The sequence below is a fragment of the Dermacentor andersoni genome, chromosome 10 (genome assembly GCF_023375885.2).
Source record: "Dermacentor andersoni chromosome 10, qqDerAnde1_hic_scaffold, whole genome shotgun sequence".
Taxonomy (NCBI): Eukaryota; Metazoa; Arthropoda; class Arachnida; order Ixodida; family Ixodidae; genus Dermacentor; species Dermacentor andersoni.
Genome location: NC_092823.1, coordinates 17,491,608 through 17,514,717, shown reverse-complemented (window position 1 = coordinate 17,514,717; position 23,110 = coordinate 17,491,608). Strand labels below are relative to the sequence as shown.

The 23,110-nt window shown below is 46.2% G+C and overlaps 1 protein-coding gene and 1 pseudogene across 2 annotated transcripts in view; both read left to right on the top strand.

Moving 5' to 3' along the window:
• LOC126519177 (26S proteasome non-ATPase regulatory subunit 13-like) overlaps positions 1 to 23,110 on the top strand; it is a 146,657-nt gene that overhangs the window by 82,008 nt on the left and 41,539 nt on the right. For both annotated transcript variants that reach the window (XM_050168792.3, XM_055065158.2), the window contains 3 exons: positions 6,717 to 6,888; positions 17,319 to 17,398; positions 19,838 to 19,963. In XM_050168792.3, coding sequence (XP_050024749.1) covers positions 6,717 to 6,888; positions 17,319 to 17,398; positions 19,838 to 19,963 — 378 coding nt within the window. The remainder of the gene's footprint in view (positions 1 to 6,716; positions 6,889 to 17,318; positions 17,399 to 19,837; positions 19,964 to 23,110) is intronic.
• LOC140213668 (tigger transposable element-derived protein 4-like) lies at positions 7,475 to 9,811 on the top strand (annotated as a pseudogene).

Here is a 23,110-nt window from a genome sequence, read left to right as displayed (position 1 = left end):
ACTGGATACCAAGGGAAGGGAAGCGTAGCCGGGGCGGCAGAAAGTTAGGTGGGCGGATGAGATTAAGAAGTTTGCAGGGACAACATGGTCACAATTAGTACATGACCGGGGTTGTTGGAGAAGTATGGGAGAGGCCTTTGCCTTGCAGTGGGCGTAACCAGGCTGATCATGATGATGACAGTACCAAAAGCATAGCCTTTGAGATTCGTCATTGTCACTCAAAGGAAGGCATCGCTGGAATACGTGTTCGGACGCCACGTATACATGTGGGGGGAATTCAGCAGTGTGCAGCTGGTGCAGCTGCGAGAGTACAAAGGACACAAAGGCTGCAGCCAGCTGTGCACTTCACGAGTGCATTTTAGAGCACAGCTCTTGCTCCTGCAGTGTGCGTCAGTGGTGCTTCTACCCTCCTACCTCCCTCTCTTCCACTTCCCCTCATTTTCGGCGCTGAGCCATGCTCCCTCAAAGGCTGCAGAAGATAGCACATAGCACCAATCTTTCCTTTCTCAACATCAACCACTTCTCTCTCTGTGGCGCAAAGGTGTGTTTATAGTCCAATGTTTTCGGTGCGTGTCACTTGTGGCCAGTCACGCTACGCCGCTTGCACTTCTCCAGCAAAAATGCTATCCCCTCTCTACTTCAATGCTTGCGCCGTCAGCTGCTCTCTTCGGAGCCTGCGAAGAACAATCCCCAACCCATGCACTGGTTTAAATGGCTGTCTGCGACCGTTGGTGAAGCGGCATGGGCGCCTTTTTTCTCCGCGCCATGCATTGTGGGTCGGCGCAGATGAAAACACTGCATGAACCATCTCAACGTTGGGAACGTCGCACCGCATGGCTGCGTCCGGTTACGTTGGCTGTGCCAGTGTGTCGAACTGTAGACGTCTTCGTAACGTGACGCACCATGTGTGTGCTCACGTTACGTCAGTTTATATATGCGCGCCTGCCTTAACTGAACGATTTTTTCTGGCCTTCATTAGTATGAATTTTGTACAATTTGAGTTTTTGTAGTATCCCCTTGGAATTTGAATTGGCGAGCTTTTACTGTACTATGAACTTCATAATGCCGAAATTTTTCGAATAACGATCATTATTTAGTTTCTGTGTCATGTTAGCAAAGCCTCAGTACTATGAACTAATATTCCGAAATCTGGAGATTCTTAGTTTCCCATGTATCCATCACGGCTATCAGGCTAGCAGACGACAAGGCACAGCAAGCCGGCGCTGTGGCGCCATGCGTTCAAAAAATCGGAAAGAGCACTCCATAAAAAGGCAGATGCAACGACATGTCAAGTTTAGCTAGCGCATGCTCCGCCCAGGCAAGTGTTGCCTACCAATGGAGCTGCGTCGCTTCCTTCTTTCACCCTTCTTTCTGCGCACGGCTCTCTTTCACGCTTCTTTCTGCGGCCAAACTAGCTATGCTATGGAGGTTCCTTTTAGTAAGTAGTTTTCTCAGCGTCAGCACCTGCTTTACGCATATCGCTCTTATTATACAGTGCTTTGGCGGAGTGTGGCAGTGGAAACTATGGAAAATAGCAACAGCATGGGCTGAAAGCCAACAGTGACGTTTTCGGGGATAGCTCAAACGGTGACAACTTATGAGCTGATGGGTTGATGGGCAGAAGGGTTAATTTTGGGATTTTCACTATAATGACCTTTCAGAATATTGAACGTTTTTCTGCAGTCCTGTGTGATTCATTATATCGAGATTTGACTGTATATTGTGACGTGTCTCCAAAAGGACTGGCGATGTTTAATAGGGATAGCTGGCTTCTGAAAAACAACGACGGGATCAGGCTGTCGAGTGGGCCGAGTGTAGCACGCGCACTTCTTTCTTCTTGGCCTTCCTGTCACTTCTTTTGCTCTGTACCCACTACTGCAGGTGGCATTTCCTCCTTTCCTCGAAAAGAGAATTGGCTAGATGGCTAAGAAACGGTGTAAGGGAAACAAAAATGTTGTCAAGGCAGATGCTGGCGCAATGAACACAGTGACCGCCACAGGAAAGACGTATGTACAACGGAGGTGAAGCATGATGTGCAGAGTCTAAAGAAATGGTGGTAACCGCATTAGCTGCACATATTAGGGCAAATATTAGAAAAAAAATGAGTACATGAAGAAAACGTAATCAGGAACGCGCAACATATGGCTTCAGGCGGACGACGTGAATGATGTCAGGACTGGGTTGTTGTCCACGCCATGTGTGAGCCGCACTGTCCGGAATGACTTTGTAGTTCACGTCACTAATGCCGCGCAGTACTTTGTATGGCCCAAAATACCAGCTGAGCAACTTTTCACTAAGGCCACGGTGTCGAACGGGAGTCCACACCTGCACTTGGTCGCCGGGGTTGTAGCGTACTTGTCTGTGGCGGATGTTACAACGCCGTGCATCTGCATGCTGCTGCTGACCGATGTGAAGACGCGCAAGCTGGCAAGCTTCTCAAAGCGCTGGGCAAATTCTTCGGCATCAGTAGTTAGGCTCTCGTCGTCTTAACACAGTAGCATAGTGTCTAGCATCGTCTGAACTTCGCGGCCGTGAAGGAGACGATAGGGTGTGAAGCATGTCGTTTCTTGTGCGGCGGTTTTTTTCACGTAAGGCAAGATGTGATCCCATTTTTTGTGCTGGACGTCGATGTATGTAGAAATCATGTCCGTGATGGTCTTATTTAAGCGCTCCATAAGTCTGTTGGACTGCGGATGGTAACCATCAGTCTTTCGATGCCTAGTGTTGCTCAACTGAAAAATTTCGTCCGTGAGCTGAGCTGTGAACGCCGTCCCTCGGTCTGTCGACAGTGGACGGGGCAGCATGATGCAAGACACTGTGGTACTGCGCTACGTCAGAAGCTGTGGCTCGTGGTAGCGCCTCTGTCTCGGCATAGCGGGTTAAAATAGTCAGTCGAAACAATCACCCAGTTCTTGCCATTGGTTGACAAAGGAAAAGATCCAAGAATGTCCAAGCCGACTTGGTTGAATGGCTTATGAGGTGGTTCGATGGGTTGCAATAACTCGGCGGGCTTCATGGGCGGTGACTTTTACTGCGGACATTCACGGCAGCCTTAACGTACTGTTTGACGCTTGCCGAAAGTCCGGGCCAGTAATACATCTCGCATACTCTGGCAAGCGTCCGTGAGGAGCCTAAGTGGCCAGATGTGGGCTTGTCATTGCAAGCGAAAAGAACGACGTCCCGCAAGTCTTTTGGAACCACCAGGAGGTAGGCTCGGTCATTTGAATGGGCATTTTTCTTGTAAAGCATGTCGTTTTGCCAACAGAAGGACGTCAATGTGCTACATAGATGGCGTGGAATGGCTGTTGGCTGGCCCTCTAAGTGGTCGATGATAGGTTGAATTTCAGCGTCATCACGCTGCCGTCTTATCAAGTACGATGCAGTAATGGCGCCCAGGAAGCTGTCATCGTCCTCCGACTCTCGACTGACAGATTCGATGGGTGCACGCGACAGCGTGTCAGCGTCTTCGTGCTTGCGGCCAGACTTGTAAACGATAGTGATGTCAAATTCCTGTAGCCGCAAGCTCCACCTTGCCAGTCGTCCTGAAGGATTGCGTATGTTTGCCGACCAACATAGGGCATGGTGGTCAGTTGCCACTTTGAAAGGACGGCTGTAGAGATAAGGGCGTAACTTTGTGATCGCCCACACAGCCGAGGGACACTGTTTCTGTGGTAGAGTAGTTTGCCTCGGCACGAGACAGCGAGCGGCTAGCATAAGCTATTACTCTTTCATTGCTGTCTTGACGTTAGACGAGTACTGCGCCAAGACCGGTGTTACTGGAATCAGTATGTACCTTGGTGTCAGCGTCATCGTCAAAATGTTCCAGTACGGGTACTGACTGCATGCATTGTTGTAGTTCAGCAAAGGCCACCTGTTGCTTATTTGTCCAGGCAAATGGGCTGTCATCCCTTGTAAGGCAAGTCAGGGGCTCCACTACCTGCGAGAAATTGTCAATGAAACGACAATAATACGCACAGAAACCTAGCAAACGCCACATGGCTTTCTTGTTGGCCGGAGGAGGAAAAGTGGTTATCGCGGCAAGCTTGTCAGGATCGGGTCGGACTCCTCTAGCTCTTACGATGTGTCTGAGAAGCTCGAGCTCTTTATAGCCAAAGTGACACTTTTCTGGTTTAAGCCAATTACAGCTTCTAGCACATTCTACAAGTGATGAAGATGTTGCTCAAATGTTTCAGAAAAGACTACTACATCATCAAGATACACGAGACAAGTCTGCCACTTAAGTCCAGCGAGGACAGTATCCATCATTCGCTGGAACGTAGCTGGAGCTGAACACAAGCCGAAAGGGAGCACTCGAAATTTGTAGAGACTGTAGAGAGTCACAAAGGCAGTTTTCTCGCGGTCTCTTTCATCTACCTCAAACGCTTTTCAATTTGAGTGACGAAAAATACTGGGCGCACTGCACTCTAACGAATCGTCGATATGTGGCAGTGGTTACACGTCCTTTTTAGTTACGTTGTTGACGTAGAAGCGTAGTGTTCCATCTTTCTTTGAAATTCTTTGAATTTGAAATCAGCTACACTTCACTTCGCGCAGCACATACACAATAAGCGGGAAGTGGCAACACGGCGCTGCAGTGCCATCTGTACTAAAGTAGGGGGTTTTAATCTGTGCCTCATCGTATCCGTAGGCTGTCAGTCGCATTCGTCACGTATATGGGTGGACATGTGCGTGTTGTTATTCTGACACATTTCTCAATTCGAGAGATTCACTGTTTACCTCTGCATCAAACAGGAAACAAGAGATGGTGTATTTTGGTATCATCATCATCATCATCATCAGCCTGGTTACGCCCACTGCAGGGCAAAGGCCTCTCCCATACTTCTCCAACTACCCCGGTCATGTACTAATTGTGGCCATGTTCTACCTGCAAACTTCTTAATCTCATCCGCCCACCTAACTTTCTGCCGCCCTCTGCTACGTTTCCCTTCCCTTGGAATCCATTCCGTAACTCTTAATGACCATCGGTTATCTTCCCTCCTCATTACGTGTCCTGCCAATGCCCATTTCTTTTTCTTGATTTCAACTAAGATATCATTAACTCGCGTTTGTTCCCTCACCCAATCTGCTCTTTTCTTATGCCTTAACGTTACACCTATCATTCTTCTTTCCATAGCTCGTTGCATCGTCCTAAATTTAAGTAGAACCCTTTTCGTAAGCCTCCAGGTTTCTGCCCCGTACGTGAATAAGACAGCTGTTATAAACTTTTCTCTTGAGGGATTTTGGTATAGAGCAGCATAAAAACCGTCTCGCTCAGTTATACCAACGATGTCAGTGATGGCATCCGTGTTTTCGCAAGAGAACAACACGGCTTATTAATGAGCGCTTATGTGTACACAGTTTTCTGTAATGATGGTTTATGGCACTCGCAGACTGTAGGTGTAATAGAGTTAAATTAAAGTGAAAATCAGTAATAAATTAACAGCCTCTAATATATGCATCTGGATCACAGTTGCCATTGTTCAAGTGGTTCGGCCGCTCATATTTACTCGTCTCAGAGTGGAGCAACACGCTACACATGCGCAGATATGTATACTTTACTACGTTTTGACATTATTCCATATCAGCAATGCATCTCTTCCACAATATGTGAACAAGTACACTGCTTTGATAAATTCGACGCGGAAGAGTGCACTGTGAGAATTCTTGAATGTGCAAAATGCCTTAATGATGTGTAAAAAGAATACAAAAAGCGAACTCGAAGTGCAGAAATCACCGCCAACAAACTCCAAGGCAGCTGCGTCGGCGAACTGAACTCAGTGTGGCTTTATCGGCCCCAGTGTTTGCACAAGAGCATACTCAGGCCTGCTGACCCAGTAGTCGGCGAGTGCTACATGGCTTCCAAGAATGACATGCAGTTCCAGAGAGAGAGAGAGAGAAAGAAACGTTTATTATACGAAACAGTGTCCCAAGTGAGGACGGGTTCGACTGCCCTCTTGGCCCTGGCGACGAGTTGTCGTTGGTCTTCCAGGTCCCCGAGGGTTAGCTTGGCCTCCCACGTTTCGAATAGGTCATTTGCTTCTATTGCTCGTTTTGCGTGCGTCTTTGGTTGCATTTCGCTGCCTTCCTGTGCAGTTCCGGAGAAGATATTAATTATTATTTGTGATCCATGAAATGCACATTCGACGCGCACTCAACGTGGGTGCAGGTACACAAATCAATTGGCAGATGCCCTGGTACCCTTCCAAAACCTTTCCAGTGGCGTGCGGCAGAGGGCAGCACAGGAAAATGAAAAAGGCAGTTTGTAATTGCTGATGCCAGCTTCAGTCCTTTTTGATTATTTTCAAGGCCGTGTGCATGTATAACAAACTACCGATAGAACTACCACTTTTCGCAGAACTATTGAGTTTAAATGGGTTCGACTGTACAAGGGTGCTCTGGTGGCGCTCTTTGCATTCCTTTGGTCAGAATTCGGAACTTGGAACACATTTGCTTGGTTCTTTCAGAGCACTCTAATGCGCGCTAACGTTCGACCTGAAGGCGTGATCGAGAATTTGCAACAGAAGTATTAGTAGTGACCTCAGTCTGCTTCCATTGCTTTAAAGAATGGCTTAATATCTCTGGCTAGGATCTGTAGTGCACTTTGCATGATTGCGACTCCTGCGTACTAACCAGAATCAGATGAGTGTGATATGAGGGACAGATTGTTGTTGCAGCCTCTGCTTGGCACAAAGGTTGATCTCGAGCCCACTTTGCAGAAGGTTCTGGAGGAAACAGAGTCCCAGGCCGAGTCGCTCCCGGGCGTGACGGAGGTGCATGGCCGCTTCTACCAGCTGTGCAGTGACTACCACCAGCAGATGGGTGACCACCAGGCCTACTACCGGGACGCCCTGCGCTTCCTCGGCTGCACATCGCTTGACCGCATTCCCAGTGAGAGCTTTTCCTTAGCTTGGCTGCTGCGGTGCTGACCTTTGGGTGCAGTCTCTTATACAGAACAGACCGTTGTTGTACATTGTGCTGTACATTGCTTGTGTAAGGGCTGTACATTGTTTTTTTGGATGTTCTGCAGGGTGCAGGTCTTGCAAGAGGCAAGCTTACGGCTATTCACTGAAGATGCTCAGATTGCTATGCAGAATAGTGTAGCAACCACTAGTGGCCAGACATGAGTGCTTTTATTCAGTTGTTGATGCCGCTTTTGCTGCCCTCTTTGTTTGATGAGCTTGCCTTATCAGATCTCTGCCAAAGCTGGTCATCCTCTCTGCTGTCCATTACAGTTCGAAATTTCCATTGCCTTGAAACTCTGGACTGCAGCCTCAAGCAAAACAGCCATGCACATGTTCAAAATCCACGCACTCTTCTCTTGCAGCAATGCACCTCAGCACAGCCATTACTGTTGAAGCACTGTGAATCTAAGCACGTGATTGGGATCCGGTGGGAGACTGTGATGAAGACAGTGCCATCTTCAGCAGGACAGTAATTAGTCTCATCTAGTAGCAGCTTGCGGAAATTAACCAGCATGCAGGTATGGCCTCTGAGATTGCAATGTTGCACCATTGCAATCTTGGAGGCCAAGCATGTAGGTATTCATATGACCCTTCCTGAAACGTGAACAAATTTTCGCGGTTGAAAGTGGGGTGCAGGCCTTACATGCAGTACTGCCACAGCCATTCACTGATTCAGCTATTTACTGATTCATTTCAGATTTCAGTGATGGACCTTTAGAATTTACTGATTTTTGCTGCCTTCCAGAAAAACAATAGTGAATCACAGAAAAAAAACGCACAAACGCAGCGACCACACCGGCCAAACTACTCCGCCAAAAGCGCGCACGTATACGCGGAGCCGCCCGCACAGGGGCGGCAACGTTGGGGGCGGCGAAAAGCTCACGTGACGACGCATGCGAGGAGAATGGGGTGAGCAGGAGAAGCAGGAGAAAAGACGGACGCTTTCCTCTGGGCAGAGTAGGAGAGGGAAGGAAGGCATTTCTTTTGTTGCTTTTGTATCGGCGCGCGGGGAGCAGTCCATTCTGAGGGTGCGCCGCTCGTTGAAAACGCGTCACGGCAGTTGAGTGTGGGCTGCCCCATCTTTCCCATTCTCCTTGGTTCCTGCTTCACCAGTTGCACGTGTTCCGAAGGCAGCGTACAGTGTCAAAGCATGTGCGTTGCCAGCGAGGTTTTCGTCATCTGCCATCACCGGCCTTGGTCCTACTGGTTCTGCAAGCCCATCGGATCCCCCCCAGAGTTCAACGATGGGGGATTCTCCTTCAGGAAGCGCGGCCAGCGTCGCTTAACTGGATCAGCTGTCGCAGAAGAGAAAGCGAGCGGCAATATCTTTGGAAACGAAGCGAAACATTTTGAGAGAGCACAGAGGTGGTGAAAAAGTGTGCAACTTAGTACGCAAGTACGGCCTGTCACAGCCTACAATTTCAACCATTATCCGCAATGCGCTCAAGATGACTGAAAACGAATGCCATGCTAGTGCTGGCCATGCTATGGAGGACGGCCGGAAAAGGATTCGGCATGGTGCCTACAAAGACGTGGAGGAGGCACTGTATCAGTGGTTCCTTAGCGCACGTGCTATGAACTTGCCAATTAGTGGCCCGATTTTGGCAGAGAAGGCGAAGCACTTTGCGTATCTCCTTCAATATACCGATTTCCAGCCTGGTGGTGGCTGGATTCAGCGGTTCAAGGAGAGGCACGGAATCGTCTACAAGGCAGTCGTGGGCGAGGCAGGGTCGCTCGATGACGACGCTAGACTGAAGTGGTTAGCTGAAACACTGCCGTACATCCGCGAAGCATATGCGGACCGGGACTTGTACAATGGTGACGAGACCGGGCTATTCTTCCAAATGCTTCCATCGAAGACACATGCACTCAAAGGCGATCCCTGTAAGGGCGGCAAGCAGAGCAAATTACGGGTGACCGTTTTCCTTTGCGCGAATATGGACGGCAGCGACAAGTGTCCCGCCTTCGTAATTGGAAAATCTCTGAATCCCCGCTGTTTCCGTGGTGCTGCGAGGATTCCAATTCGTTACCGTCATAATAAGAAAGCGTGGATGACGCGTGAACTTTTCCGCGAGTGGCTGAGCGAGTTCGATCAGCGGATGCAGCACGAAGGCAGAAAGGTGGCATTGGTCCTTGATAACTGTACTGCACACCAGACTGCTCAGAAGCTGTCGCATGTGAAAATTTTTTTCCTGCCGCCGAACACGACTGCAGGCTTGCAGCCCATGGACGCAGGCGTGATTGCATGCTTCAAGGCATTATATCGCCGACGTGTGTTGAGCAGGCTTGCTCTTAACCTGGACATTGCTGTGCGTGAATGCCGACCCGCTCCAGACTTTAAGATTTCGCTTCTGATGGCTGTCCAATTCATTTTTGGGGCATGGGCAGAAGTCAGCTCCTCCACCGTCATGAATTGCTTCCGAAAAGCGGGCTTTGCCGGGGATATCAGTGATGCGGAGTATCGCGAAGCTACTGCCAATGGAGCCATTACGGAACTTTGGTCTACGGTGCGGGGTGACGACGGCGACGCGGAGGGGCTTCAAGAATTCTTGCACGCCGACGATGCAGTTGCGACAAACGAAGAATTGACTGACGAGGCGATCGTTGCAGCAGTCACCGGCACGGAAGACGATGACAGCAGCGACGACGAAGATGAACCGGAACCTATACAAGTTGTGTCTCAACAGGAGGCCTCAAGAATGATCGATTCCCTGCGGGACTTCATTTTTGCAAAAAACCTTTCGCTCGGACATGTTCAACATTTGGATGCCCTCCAGAAAGACATCGGCAAGATTGCCGCGAAGCAGTGGAAACTCGCCGATTACGGGTTTGTTTCAGCAAAGAAGTGAGAAGTGCAAGCTATTTTGACCTCATTAAATGCTCTTAGGTATTCATGTTTTCTTTGTTTTTTTGGGGGGAGGCGCTAAGGGATTTTCAAGCTGAGAGGCAGCCGCGGCAACCTTCTCGTATTTTTTACAAGGCCCCTTTGGGACCACCAAAACGATGCCTCGGCGGAGCTGGCATGTCACTTGCCGTCTGTGACCCCTCTTTGCAGTTGTTATGCTTTTTTTAGTGCAACCCGTTTATAACAATTATCGGTTATAACAATGAAATTTTCATGGCACTTGAACATTGTTATAAGTGGACTCGACTGTAATCAAATAATGTATCATCATCATCAGCAACAGCAGCAGCAGCCTGGTTACACCCACTGCAGGGCAAAGGCCTCTCCCATACTTCTCCAACTACCCCGGTCATGTACTAATTGTGGCCATGTTGTACCTGCAAACTTCTTTATCTCATCCGCCCACCTCACTTTCTGCCGCCCCCTGCTACGCTTCCCTTCCCTTGGAATCCAGTCCGTAACCCTTGATGACCATCAGTTATATTCCCTCCTCATTACATGTCCTGCCCATGCCCATTTATTTTTCTTGATTTCAACTAAGATGTCATTAACTCGCGTTTGTTCCCTCACCCAGTCTGCTCTTTTCTTATCCCTTAACATTACACCCATAATCCTTCTTTCCATAGCTCGTGTCGTCCTCAATTTACGTAGAACCCTTTTCGTAAGCCTCCAGGTTTCTGCCCTGTACGTGAGTACTGGTAAGACACAGCTGGTATACACTTTTCTCTTGAGGGATGTGGTATTGACCGAAGGTGGAAGTCAGACTCCAGCCGTCCCGAAGTAAAAAGCCGTTTAATTAACATATACAACCAATATATATATATATATATATATATATATATATATATATATATATATATATATATATATATAAATAAAATAAAGAACTCAAAGGAATAAGGAAACTAAATACAACATACTCCCTCCCTTATTTTTAGTGGTTAGTTGTTAGTAAGCATTAGTAAAGAAAGCCCCAAAGCATGCACACTGTACTTATTTACACATATTTACAAACTATGTACACAATGTCAGACCGCCAACTAATTGGTCTGATAGTCTTGGAGCCAGGCCGGTGGCTGGCGCTCTTGGGTCGGCTGCCTTGGATGTCGCACTGGCTACAGGCTCGTAGACTGCTGCTGCGGTATGCCAGGAGACAGTGCCTGCTTCCTGGGAGAAGGAGGCTTTAGCACAGCAGGGGACGGCGGCTGCGGCATGGCAGGCTGCATGCATCAGGGGACAGCGGCTGCGGCGTGGCAGGCTGCAGTGCATCAGGAGACCGCGGCTGCGGCGTGGCAGGTTGGCCTGGTTCCCAGGTGATCCTCTCTGGAACCCTGGAAAGCTTGGAGGAATTCCACGTACGGCCGTCTCCAAGTCTGAAAGAAGCTGGTCCCCTGCTCTCGATCACTTTAGTTGGTGAAGAAAAGGCGCAGTCTCCCTTGAAACGAACGGACGGTTTTTTGATGCGGACAAAATCGCCTATGACTATCTTCGTCTTCTTGGCGGCTCTCCTTTTGTCCGTGTAGTGCTTGCTGCTCTGCTGTTGACGCCTAACCCTTTGACAAAGTTCCGCCAACTCCTTGGATGGGTCTTCCGCAAATGCTGGTGCTGAGAAACCCACGACATCCAGCCTGGTTCGGGGCATTCTACCATGCAGCAGGAGTGCTGGGGCGACCCCGGTTGTGGCGTGGGGAGTACAGCGGTAAATGGCAAGGTATTCTGTGACAGCTTGCTGGAGTGGTCGTCTTTCGAGGAGTGAGACTTGAATGAAGTTTTTCAATGTGCGATTGAAACATTCTATTTGCCCATTGGCTTGGGGGTAGTACGCCGAAGAATGTGAAAGACTGATGCCTCTGTTTTGCAGGAAAGTGATGAATCCACGCAAAGTGAACTGAGGTCCATTGTCGCAAACGATCTCTTCTGGGTAGCCTTCACACGCAAAAACACTTGTTAGAAAGTCTTTCATGGTGCTCGTGGACACTTTGCTGCAAAAATATACCTCTGGCCATTTAGAATGATAGTCAACAAGCGTTACAGCAAATCTGCTGTTGTGAGCGCCATGCTCCAAAGGACCAACAATATCTAGGCCAAGCTTCTGCCACGGTCACTCAGGCCATTCAACAGGTTTGCAACGGTGCCGGTGATGTTTTGGCAGACTTATCTGCTTCCAGGCAGATATGGCAGTTTTTACTGCCGTTTCCATTTGCTTATCCATTCTTGGCCACCAGAACCACTCACGCAGTCGCGCCTTCGTGCGCGTGATACCCGGATGTGTCTCGTGCGCGATGCGGATGATCTGAGCCGAGAGGGAGGATGGAACAGCAAGGTGCTCTCCACGCAGTAGCAGGTTATCGACAACAGAAAGTTCTTCCCAAAAGATGTAGAATGGTTTCGTCTCTTCTGGTATGGACTTCTTTGGCGGCCAGGAACGCAGCACGAATGACTTAATGGTTTCCAGGCAACTGTCGTCGAGGGCAGCCTGCCTGAACTTCTCCTTTGTCACACAGACTGGCTCAATAAACGAAACAATTTCTTCCTCCTTAGCAATCTCTGCCTCCGAGGTAGGTGCTGGTAGCCGAGAAAGTGCATCTGCTACAGTGTTTGGGGACCCCTTGCGGTATTCAACAGTGAAATTGTAGCAAAGCAATCATGCACTCCAGTGGGCGATTCGGAGTGGGCGTCTTCCATGTCCTTGTGACGACACCAAGGACACCAGTGCCTGGTGGTCTGTTCGAATTGTGAAATGGTGACTTGTGTGCTTGTGATCCTGTATTTGTGTTATTGTTATTTTAATTCTTCCCTATTGCAGAAAATCAGGTAATCATCAACGTAACGAAATATCATGATAACGCTATCACCTAAGGCTTTCTCTAAGCAGCTGTCAACCTTATTCAGGTAATTATTGCTAATAGGGGCAACCTTTGAGCTAATACAAATGCCTGATTTCTGCAGAAAAACGCCATCTCTCCACCCAATCAACGTCGACTTCAAGTACATTGAAAGAATTTCTAGAAAAGCTCCCATGCAAGCACCGCATCTGTCAATAAAAGCCGACTCTTGCACTTGTTCTTTAATGCACTCATTTACAGAATTTAGCAACCTGTCATGCGGCAAGGAATAATACAGGTCTTCGATATTCATGCTAAAAGCTGTACAATCACCAGGATTTTCCTTTCTCAAATACTGAACTAGTGCCTGAGAATTACGCAAGCAAGAGGGGTCTGAAAAAACTAGTGAAGCTAAGCAGTTCTGTAGGTAACTAGCGACACAGACCTACCACGTCCCTTTCTCTGACACTATAGCACGAAAAGGAATTTCTTGCCCATGGGTCTTCGCCGAGAAAAACAGTTCTAAGGTGAGGGATTTTGCTTTTTTGACATTACAGACAACCCCATCAAGATTATGTTTTGACAGGAAGTCAACCGCACGTTGCTTAACTACCGAAGGCTTGAGTTTTACTGGCTGTAAATTCTTTTCGATGGCTGAAATAGCTTTTTCTGAAAGCATGTCATCTGGCATAATTACGAAATAACCTTCCTTGTCAGATATTATTGGTCTAAGTTTATGCTCCACAAGGTAATTAACTAATAGTCGGACAGTGTCAGACGTCTTAAAATGAGAATTTAATGATTTAATGCTAGCAATGCAATCTGAAATACAGCGCGAGTGTTCTTTTTCCAGGACGAACCTGGTTATGCAGCGTGGTATGCTTAAAACGTCAACGGGTTTTATGTTAGGCTTAAGACAGTACTTAGGACCTAAAGCTAGGGTTCTTCTATGGGTATCACTTACTATGGCGTCTCGAAGAACCAGTACGTTATTTGACGGTGAATTATTAGAAAAGTGTTTCCTCTTACTTTGCGGAAGCTCCGGAAGTTTCATCCTCCACAGGAAGTCCGCGTGTTGCACGGCTACCCTATTCCAGTAAACGTAGTACCCGTAAACGTATTCCAGTAAACCATTGGAACGTAAACGTTCCAATGGCGACTGTCTCCCAGGGCCGCGCAACGGACCTTTAGACACTCCTGATAGAACCTAACTTGGCGCTATGATTCAGCGGAAAGAATAGCTTCACTGCTCTTGGCATGCCCAGTTGATGGTTGAAGGAAGTCGCAGATCATTTGAACTTCCAATGGGACGGCCCGCTTACGACTAAACCACGACATGGTTCTAGCGCGGAACATACATATCGAAATTAAGGAAGCTAACGAAACAGTATTGTGCAGATAAGTAGGGGAACATGGAAAAGGGCTCAGAGTATTAGAAATTAAGCTTAGAACGACAGAAAGCTGAGCTAGATGGTAAGGATTCATTATGCGAAAAAGAGGTGAGGTGTGCAGACAGGACACAAGAGCAGAGAAGTGGACAGCATGAACGCCGTTCGTGTTGTCCACTTCTCTGCTCTAGTGTCCTGTCTGCACGCCTCACCTCTTTTTTGCAAACAAATATTGGCAGGCTGGTTGGCTTTAGGAGCACAAATGAGGCAGTGCAAGGAGACATGGGTTGGGCCTCTTTTGAAGTCGGAGAAGCGCAGAGCAATATTAGTTTTGAAGAAAGACTCGGGAACATGGATGAAAATAAATGGGCAGCCAAAGTGTACAAGTATGTGAACTTGAAGAGTGTAGACTTAGAATGGAGGAAGAGGTCAAGGAAGTTGGCAACCAAGTGCAAGGTAATTGAAACTGTCAATAGACAACCAGGGGTCATCAGAAAGAAAGTGAGAGAAACAGAGACAGTTAAATGGATGCAAAGAATGGAAACAAAAAGGACCATGGAGATTTACAAGAATGAGAAGACAGAAATTGGAAGGAAAAATTTGCACGATAATACAAAGGACAGTGCCTTGCTATATGAGGCTTAAGCCGGTTGCCTAAGGACAAAAACTTGCCAGAGCAAATATTCGGAAATAGATGAGGCACGTGTATGCTGCAGCAAAAATCCGGAGACCACTCAGCACATCCAAAAGGAATACGAAGGCATTTACCCAGTCAGACCCGTAGGTAATGTGCACCTTCCAGGAGTGCTTGGATTCAAAGTGGACGAAAGCATCGACTGGTCGGCAGTCAAGATAAGCAAGAGACGTTTAGAGTAGTGGTGGGAAAAGAAAAGCAGGGAAAAGATTGCTACGACTGGGTCCGTTACAGGCATAGGCAGCAATACAAGTTAGGTATAGAAGTTTTGAGGAAGAGAAAGATTTAGGAGACATACACGAAAATGCCTGAGTTAACTCAAGCAGGCTAGGTGACTATTTGTCACTACCCCGTTTCAAAGGGGTTGCCAATAAACCATCATCATAGCCATTTGACGATAGCATCCTCATCATCATACTGTTTCATCAAATCCTGCAGCAAAGATCTAGCTCTGCTCAACAGTATTGGCTCTTGTTTAGCTGAATCACTCTTTCGTGCTATTCCATCTTGCAGTAATTGGGAAGCACTTGATGGCCTGCAAGTGATTGCAGTAATGGCAGTGCAGTCTTCACCAAGATTCACGGTAACTGGAATCTCCAAACAATATGGAGGACAACAAGGTTTAGGAGGTTGGCCACGAGGCGAGATATCAAATGACAAGAGTGGGGGATGCGACGAGCACAACTGAATAAGAGCGTTCATAGTTGGCCAGTAGTGACTGCATTATTCTTCAAAGCAGTAGGAGCACAGTTCGAAGCTGGGGACGGCAGAAGTGTCAGAATAAAGAAGCAGGGGGCACATTTGAAAGTTATATTTTTAATTATGCATGTTCCGGTACACAAAACAAGGCAGAAGCACTTTGCTTCATTGTCCACTCAGTGGGACTCCTTATGGCTGTGATTTTACACAATGACATTTAGCATTTGAATGCAGCTTAACATGCCTGGTGTACCACTCGCCTTTCTTGTAAAGAATAAATTGTTGTTAAAGACACAATAACAAGAAAAATATCAAGTTGACCTAGTCTGATTCCTTAAAAACACAATTTTCCCTAACTTTGTGGCATCAAGACTACTGGGAGAGAAAACAAAAGCTAGACTCACATTTTGCAAATTTCACATTGAAATCACAATTTGTCAGTATAGTCATTGTGGCGCTACGTATATTGATGCATTTTGGCGTATTTCAGCCTTTATGCAAGCTCTTGGAACGTGCTCAATTTTTGGCTCCTTTAGAATTCAATAGAGTTCATCTCTACTGATAAATGATTAACTAGTCCCATTCAGATGGCATTACAGTTCATTAGGCTTCTGCGACAAACTGCGACAATTCATGCGACAAACTTCTGATACAAACTTCTGCGACAAACTGCGACAATTCATGCGACAAACTTGTGCATTTGTTGTCGGGCATTGTTTATACTTTAATATGCCACATAAGCCGATAGACACGTGCTAGGCGGTTATTACTTATTTATTTATTTATTAATACTGTAAGCCTTGACAGGCTCTTACAGGAGTGGGAACAAAAATAACAAAAAGTACAGATTCCTAACGCCCAAAAAAAAAAAGAAAGAAAAAAAGAGTGATCCGAAAATAAGAAATGGAAAGAAAAGAAAATCCTAAACAGTTCAGACTAACATTGATTGCACAGTCACTTGCGTATATTTTTTTTTTTTTCAGGAAGACAATTAAGCACAATTAGTGCACACAGGCATGCTCTGCAAGAACGCTTTTCCTTGTCTTAGAAGCTCTTGTTGACGTACATTATCTTTATTTTCAGCATTTTGGTGTCCGTCCTAGACCTGCCGGGCGTTGCCTTAGTTGCGAAAATGTCCTGTCAACATCACAGCTACTGCTTGCATTGCAGAGCTATGTTTTTCCACAATAACCCTGTCATGTCGATATTGGCGTGGTAGCGCCGACTGGTTTTGTAATGCCTGCTTATTTTTTTACCCTTTATGGAAGAGTGGAACTTCCTGGAGATGTCAGCCTTAACCCAGTTTTTTATGACACTTGATTGGGGTGCGAAAACAATCATCGGGTTTTACCCGAAAACAGGTGCCCCACTTGCACATGGTGCCTGCGGCAGTGCTGCAAACAAATAGTCGAGCGCATGCAAAAGCTCAGCTTCCAAAGTATTGGTTGGCGACTGCCTACAATGTGTGCGCAGCGCCCACTTTGTTTTTACTTTATTTTTGTTCAATATGTCGGAGTGCTTTCTTGCGGCAAGCAATGTGTAAAACTGACAAAACAGGCAGCAATTACTGGGAATGTAACTTGACGTTTATTCTGCAGTGATTTAACAAATAAGGAATATGTTGGGTTTTACCAAGCTGATCCCATGCGGCAAATCTGCTGCTCCCAGAGCACCCTTGGTGACTTCTACCCCTGTTTGTTGGCAGGTTAACAGATTCTTGGTGATTTGAGGCTTCTCTCAATATTGTTTGGATTATATCGCTTGATGATAAATGTGGTTGTTACTACTAAGCTCTAGAAGCGATTTAGATAATGAAATATTGTTTTTTGTCCCGGCGATCTTCAGTGGCGGAGCAGCGTCAGCGTGCCTTTGCCCTGTGCCTGGCCGCCCTGCTGGGGGAGGGTGTCTACAACTTTGGCGAACTGGTGAGCACTGTTGCCATGACAACAATCCATCTCTCTCTCCTGCATCGGATGTCACCATCATACACTGCTATTTCACTCTGGCTCAATATCTAGGTACAGTGCATCAAAAAGCTTGGCGGTATGCTCTGCATAGTTCACGACAGAATGTTGTTGTGGGCTTTGGAACTGGTTATGTTACCAATATCTAGGTACAGTGCATCAAAAAGCTTGGCGGTATGCTCTGCATAGTTCACAACAGAATGTTGTTGTGGGCTTTGGAACTGGTTGTGTTACCTGATATACATAGCTTGAGTATTGTCAGGTGTGGCATTGATGTTGTAATAAGAAGGGGTTACTGCACTATGAACACACGGACAACAGAAGTAGAAGTGGACAGGACGCGCCTTATTACAAAATGGACTTACACCAACTAGCCCAACTTACCACTCTACTGTCACATTGATGCTTGTATAGTTGCTATATAACTGCTTCCAATAGGCATCTTTTTTTTTTGCAGAGAAGTGACATGATGCCTGCCATCAGTACAGCAGACTTCCTTCGACTCCCATTAATTCGATCCACACTGAAGGTCATCCCGGCTTGCATTTCTATAGGTGCAAACTTTAGTTATTTTTATCCTAAAATTGGCCTTCACCAGATAATCTGAACTTGACCAGCCAGCACAGACATGCTTATGGTTACCCCTATAGCAAACTCTTTGGGGGCAACGTCTGCCTGGCTGAGTTCAGTGGATAATGCGTCAAATACACCTAATCATCTGCTTGAAATGCGGCCGGCCGTAAGAAAATTTGAAACCTAGAACCGTAACTCGCTTTGCCCGATTCTACTGCTTGCCTTTATATTTATTTTGAGTGAATTATGCCTAAAATTCCCTGTGCAGTGCAATCAAATAAGAAACCACAACTGCCTTTGCAATGTTTTATGCTTTACTGCTTAACTCAAATGTATTGCGGTGAAGCTGACTTTACTTATGCAACGAAGCTGACTTCTAGAAACCAGTTGCCATAGTGCAGCACATATTAAACCCTTGCCCATTTTTCTTGCTAAGAAATTGAGTGTGTGTTAGATCTCTACTTTGTTTAGGAGCTTTATTGTTATTTCTACTATGTTTTCTACTTTGGACACATGGATAGTGGCACCCACTTTTTATGTGTTTGGTTCAGGGGTGTGTTGACTTGCGCAGATACTGGCTAATAAATAACCAGTTTGACGTTTTTTCTGCATCTTGTTTAGTTCGACCCACCAGATAAATTCTATATATTTCGTTGGTCCTGCCAGTGTCGGATGAATAGAGGTTGGCTGTATAGTCATTCACTATTATTGCCAACCATGTTGTAGTGGAATGTTTGCCAGATTAGTAGTAATATTACTCATGAAGCATTGTATGGTTAATTAATATCTCACTGCTTGGTTTAGAGAAAATTAAGTTCACGAACTGTTTTGCTGTAATGCGGAGTACTGGGTTGGTGTTGTGCTGCAGTTGTCCTGATGCATTTGCTCCAAGAATTGGTGGGGCACAACAGCGTTTGTAGATTCTGTTGTCTGCTACCCATTCGTGTCAGTGGTGTCTTGATCAAGCAGCAACCAAACAAAGTTCCACATGCAGAAACAAAAAATAAACTCTTTCTCTTTCTCTGCAAACTTCAATCTAAATGAAACCAAACAAGAAAAGGAAACTGCACAAAAAGGCACAACAGACAAACTCATATTTCATGTACAAGCGTCTGCTTGGGAGTATTGTGCTGTGAACTGCCAACCGTCATTTCATGACGTGTCCCTCTCAGATGAGTGGAGCAAGCGCTACTGTTTTACTCTGTTGTTTTGTCGCTTCTGCTGCAATTGCATGCCTTGCAGATGTGCATTGAATCCATTTGCTGAAATGAGTCTTGTTGCATCCGGTTCAAAGGGGCCGTCGAACACTTTTCAGGCCACCGTCTTTCTGTTGCAGGTTGCATAAACTGGAGGTGCTTCTAGCGTAGGTCAAACAACCGATATCAGAATAACCATATTTTAATTGTGCAAACAAATAACTGCACCACTGCCAACTGCATTGTTTCTCAGTGGTGCTCACCAGAAGCATCGTCGTTGCCACTCACTCCTCCGTGACTGGTTAAAATATAAGTTGAAGACAACCACTGCATTGCAGAAAGAATGTGATAAATTGAGATTTTGATTTATTTTTGTTTGCCATACTTTTTGTAATAACGCAAACAGACACTAGGTACATCTGTGAAACACGACAGGGGTGGGGTGCTGGTCGCTCGTTTGCCTCTTTTGCCTTGTGCTTAAAGAATACAAGGAAAGGACAGGCTTAGGAGTTTGCTGTAAATGTGTGAACTGCTCACCTGTTTTTATTAAGGAGTGAATCTGATGAACAGTCTATGCTGAAAAATTGTTGTTCTGCTTCATGATAATGTGCTCTTGTGTTGATGACTACAGCTGGCACACCCAATCCTGGAGTGCCTGCAGGGCACTGACCGCCACTGGGTGGTGCAGTTGCTGTCGGCCTTCAACAGTGGATCCCTGGCACAGTACGAGGCCCTGAGGCCTGCCTGGTCACTGCAGGTACGTCAGTTGGTAGCTTGTGCAGGCAGATACTGCTGCCTCTTCTAGAGGCGGGATGCTATTTGCAATTTTTCTTCTCTAGTACAGCATTATTTAATGCGTTAACCCTTTCGCTATAATGAAAAAAAAAAAGAAAAGAAAATTGTACCAAATTTACCTAAAATTTTTTTTGCTCAGTTTGTAGAGCTTTCCTTTTTCTGAAGAAAATGGCACGATTATTTCAATTCAAAGGAGTTCCTTTATTTCACAAATTGCGTAAAAAGATAGGTTGAAGAAGGCTTCACTGCATGGCCATGGTGTCCTGCGAAAAAGCATTTTGCAGGACTCTATACACTACGAAAAAAAAAAAATATATGAAGAAGAAAATAACCTAAATGTTGCAAACATATGCACATGAATAGTGGCTGCTCTTATGCAGCTCATAAAGCAGTTAATAGGCCGTCTTCTTATGGTAGACTCACGGGAAGCCGCAAGGTCCTCCAGGCCATCCACAGAATAGTCATCGTACTCCTCAGATGAGGACACATCACTTTCCGTTTCCAGGCAAAAGAACTACAGAGCTGTGGTCTAATGAGGAGTCGTTAAAGTACCTTTTCTTTTACATGCGCTTTCATTGCCTCGCTTTGAGGAGGCATCCTTGTTTTATGTGGCAGTATCAGAGGCGGCAATGTAATGAAAGGCGGGACACAAATGGCACAACATGGACATGTGTGGCCATCTAGTGTTGGGAATCTCAACTAGATGCAATAGGACGAGTATACTGTATTTACTCGTATAATGATCGCACTCGTGTTATGATCGCACCCCAAAGTTATCGCAGCGATATGTCGTGTGCCAAGTCTAGCTTATGATGATCGCGCTTACCGTCTGTCGAATGCTGTAAAATGCTATGCGAACGACTCTTGGAAGACATACCAAGGTCTGCACGCACCAAACATTCTTAAGCAGATGCCCCATTTCATTCCTTTCATCACTTTCTGCACTTCCATGAAAAAAAAAAGCTACAACCAAACTTGCCTTGGCTTTATTACTCGTAGGCTTATTAATGGTTTTGGCCAACAACAACAAAAAAGGCGCCTTTCGATTCTTCTCGTCTGCACTCATGGGCATGAAACAAATCGCGAGCGGCAACTATAGTGGCCACATTTACACCGATACGTTAGAAATGTACCCTATTCAGATGCCGACGCTTGTAACACAGCTAAGATATTTGCCCACCCTTAGAAAAAACATGCCGTATTAGGATAGTAGCGAAGACAAATGCCGCAGTTTCCGCAGCATGCCCGCCATGTGTTTCTATGTCACTGGCAGCTACGCACGCCCATCTCTGTTTCTGTCGCCTCAAAGTGGACAGGGCTACGTTATTGTCGCAAACATTAACAATATTATTCATTACTGATAAGGAAGAAACTGTTTCAATGCGCGCAATGTGCTCACGAGAAGAAAGAAAATCGTGTTCGGTGTGTTCGGCTTGCTCCGCCGGCCGCCATATTTGTTTTGGTGTCCCGCACTGTTACAGCGGCAGCCACCTGCTTTCATCCCGCAGCAAATGCAGGATGAAAACAAATATTATTTTCGTGAGAACCCGCGTAATGATCGCACCCGTGAATTTGCATCAATTTTTGTGATAAAAAAGTGTGATCATTATGCGAGTAAATACGGTAGTTGTCATAGGTTCACTGTGTGACAGATTTTTTGTTTATGACGACTATAGTCATTGGTTATATTGCTACAAAATTTCATGATAACTATAGTCAATAGGAGGTAAAGGATTAAAGTACCATGTTTATTCGAATCTAACATGCACTTTTTTTCCGATAAATTGGGTTCAAAAGTTGCATGCGGGTTAGGATCGAGTACGACCCTGAATCTGCATTACCATATCGCCATCGGCATTTCAAAATGGCCACCTCGTACATGCTTCAAGCCTAGCTGCTGTAGCATGTGCTGTAATATGTGCAGTTAGGTTAGTCCACCATCTGTCTTCTTGTTGACTGCATTTGCTTTGCCAGCATGGAAGTGCCGACTGCGAAGACACGCAGAGTTCATCGTGAGACACATTAAGAGGAAAGTGATCACGTGTGCAGAGACGGACGGAAATCGGGCCTCATCATGGCCGTTCTGATTACCCGAAACATGTGTGCGGGACTGGCGCAAGAATAAGAAGAGGCGTTTTGCTCCGGCGGCTTCTGCTTATAGTGCAGCTGCGTGGACCCTATATTAAGGGCGATCTGTGATGGGGAGAAAGTCTAGGCACACCACGCTGAGTTCTCGTCACTTAGTTCGCATTGAAGCAAGAGGTAGCACAAAGGTAAATTTGCACCTCCTGCTACCACACTTCCTCACTCCAGCATTATGACAGCGAGTTTCTGTGGCCATCGAGTAAGATGTGTTCATGTTTGCTTGTCTGTGCGTGACACCATGCTTGTTAATTTTGTTAGCAAGCGAATGTTTACAAGCTTATGCAGCCAATAAAACTACTATCCTTACTTCGTATAGCTGTCTTCGCATTTGCCATTGCAATCGATGCTTCGCCTTTTGTGGGAAGCTGAAAGATCTTTTCTTCATCACAGCTTTATTGCATTGGGAGTAAAGCACGAGGTGCATGGTACTATAAGATACTTTTTTCTTTAGGTCACAGCAAACAGGTGCTTATTACAATCAAGGGCGTTTTTTCTTCTTCTCTTCTTTTTTCTTTTGCCACAGAAAACGGGAGCGCGTTAGAATTGAGTAAATATGGTACTTCACAGATTTGCCAGGGGCTAGCCATCTATATCCATCTATGTTTATGTCTATGTTCATATCCAACCATTTTCCCGCATACCTGGATCATTGGGTGGTCCATGGCCGAATGGTTAGCTCATCGGACTGCTGTGCTAAATAAGAGGGTTTGAAACCAACCATCAGATCAATTTGTTTACTGAGTATGTTCCAACGTGTACATGCGTGCCACTCTTCAACGATCCTCTTTCACGCCAACGTGGGTCACCGCAGATGCGGTACCGGCTAAGCACTGGCTTGGGACACTGTGCATGCGCCACTCGGTCTATGCTGGTCTTCGGTGAGCCTCATGATGCCAAGCTTGGGTCACTGGGTATGTGCCGGTAAATGCGTGCCACTCTTCTGTGAATGTCTTTGACACCAACT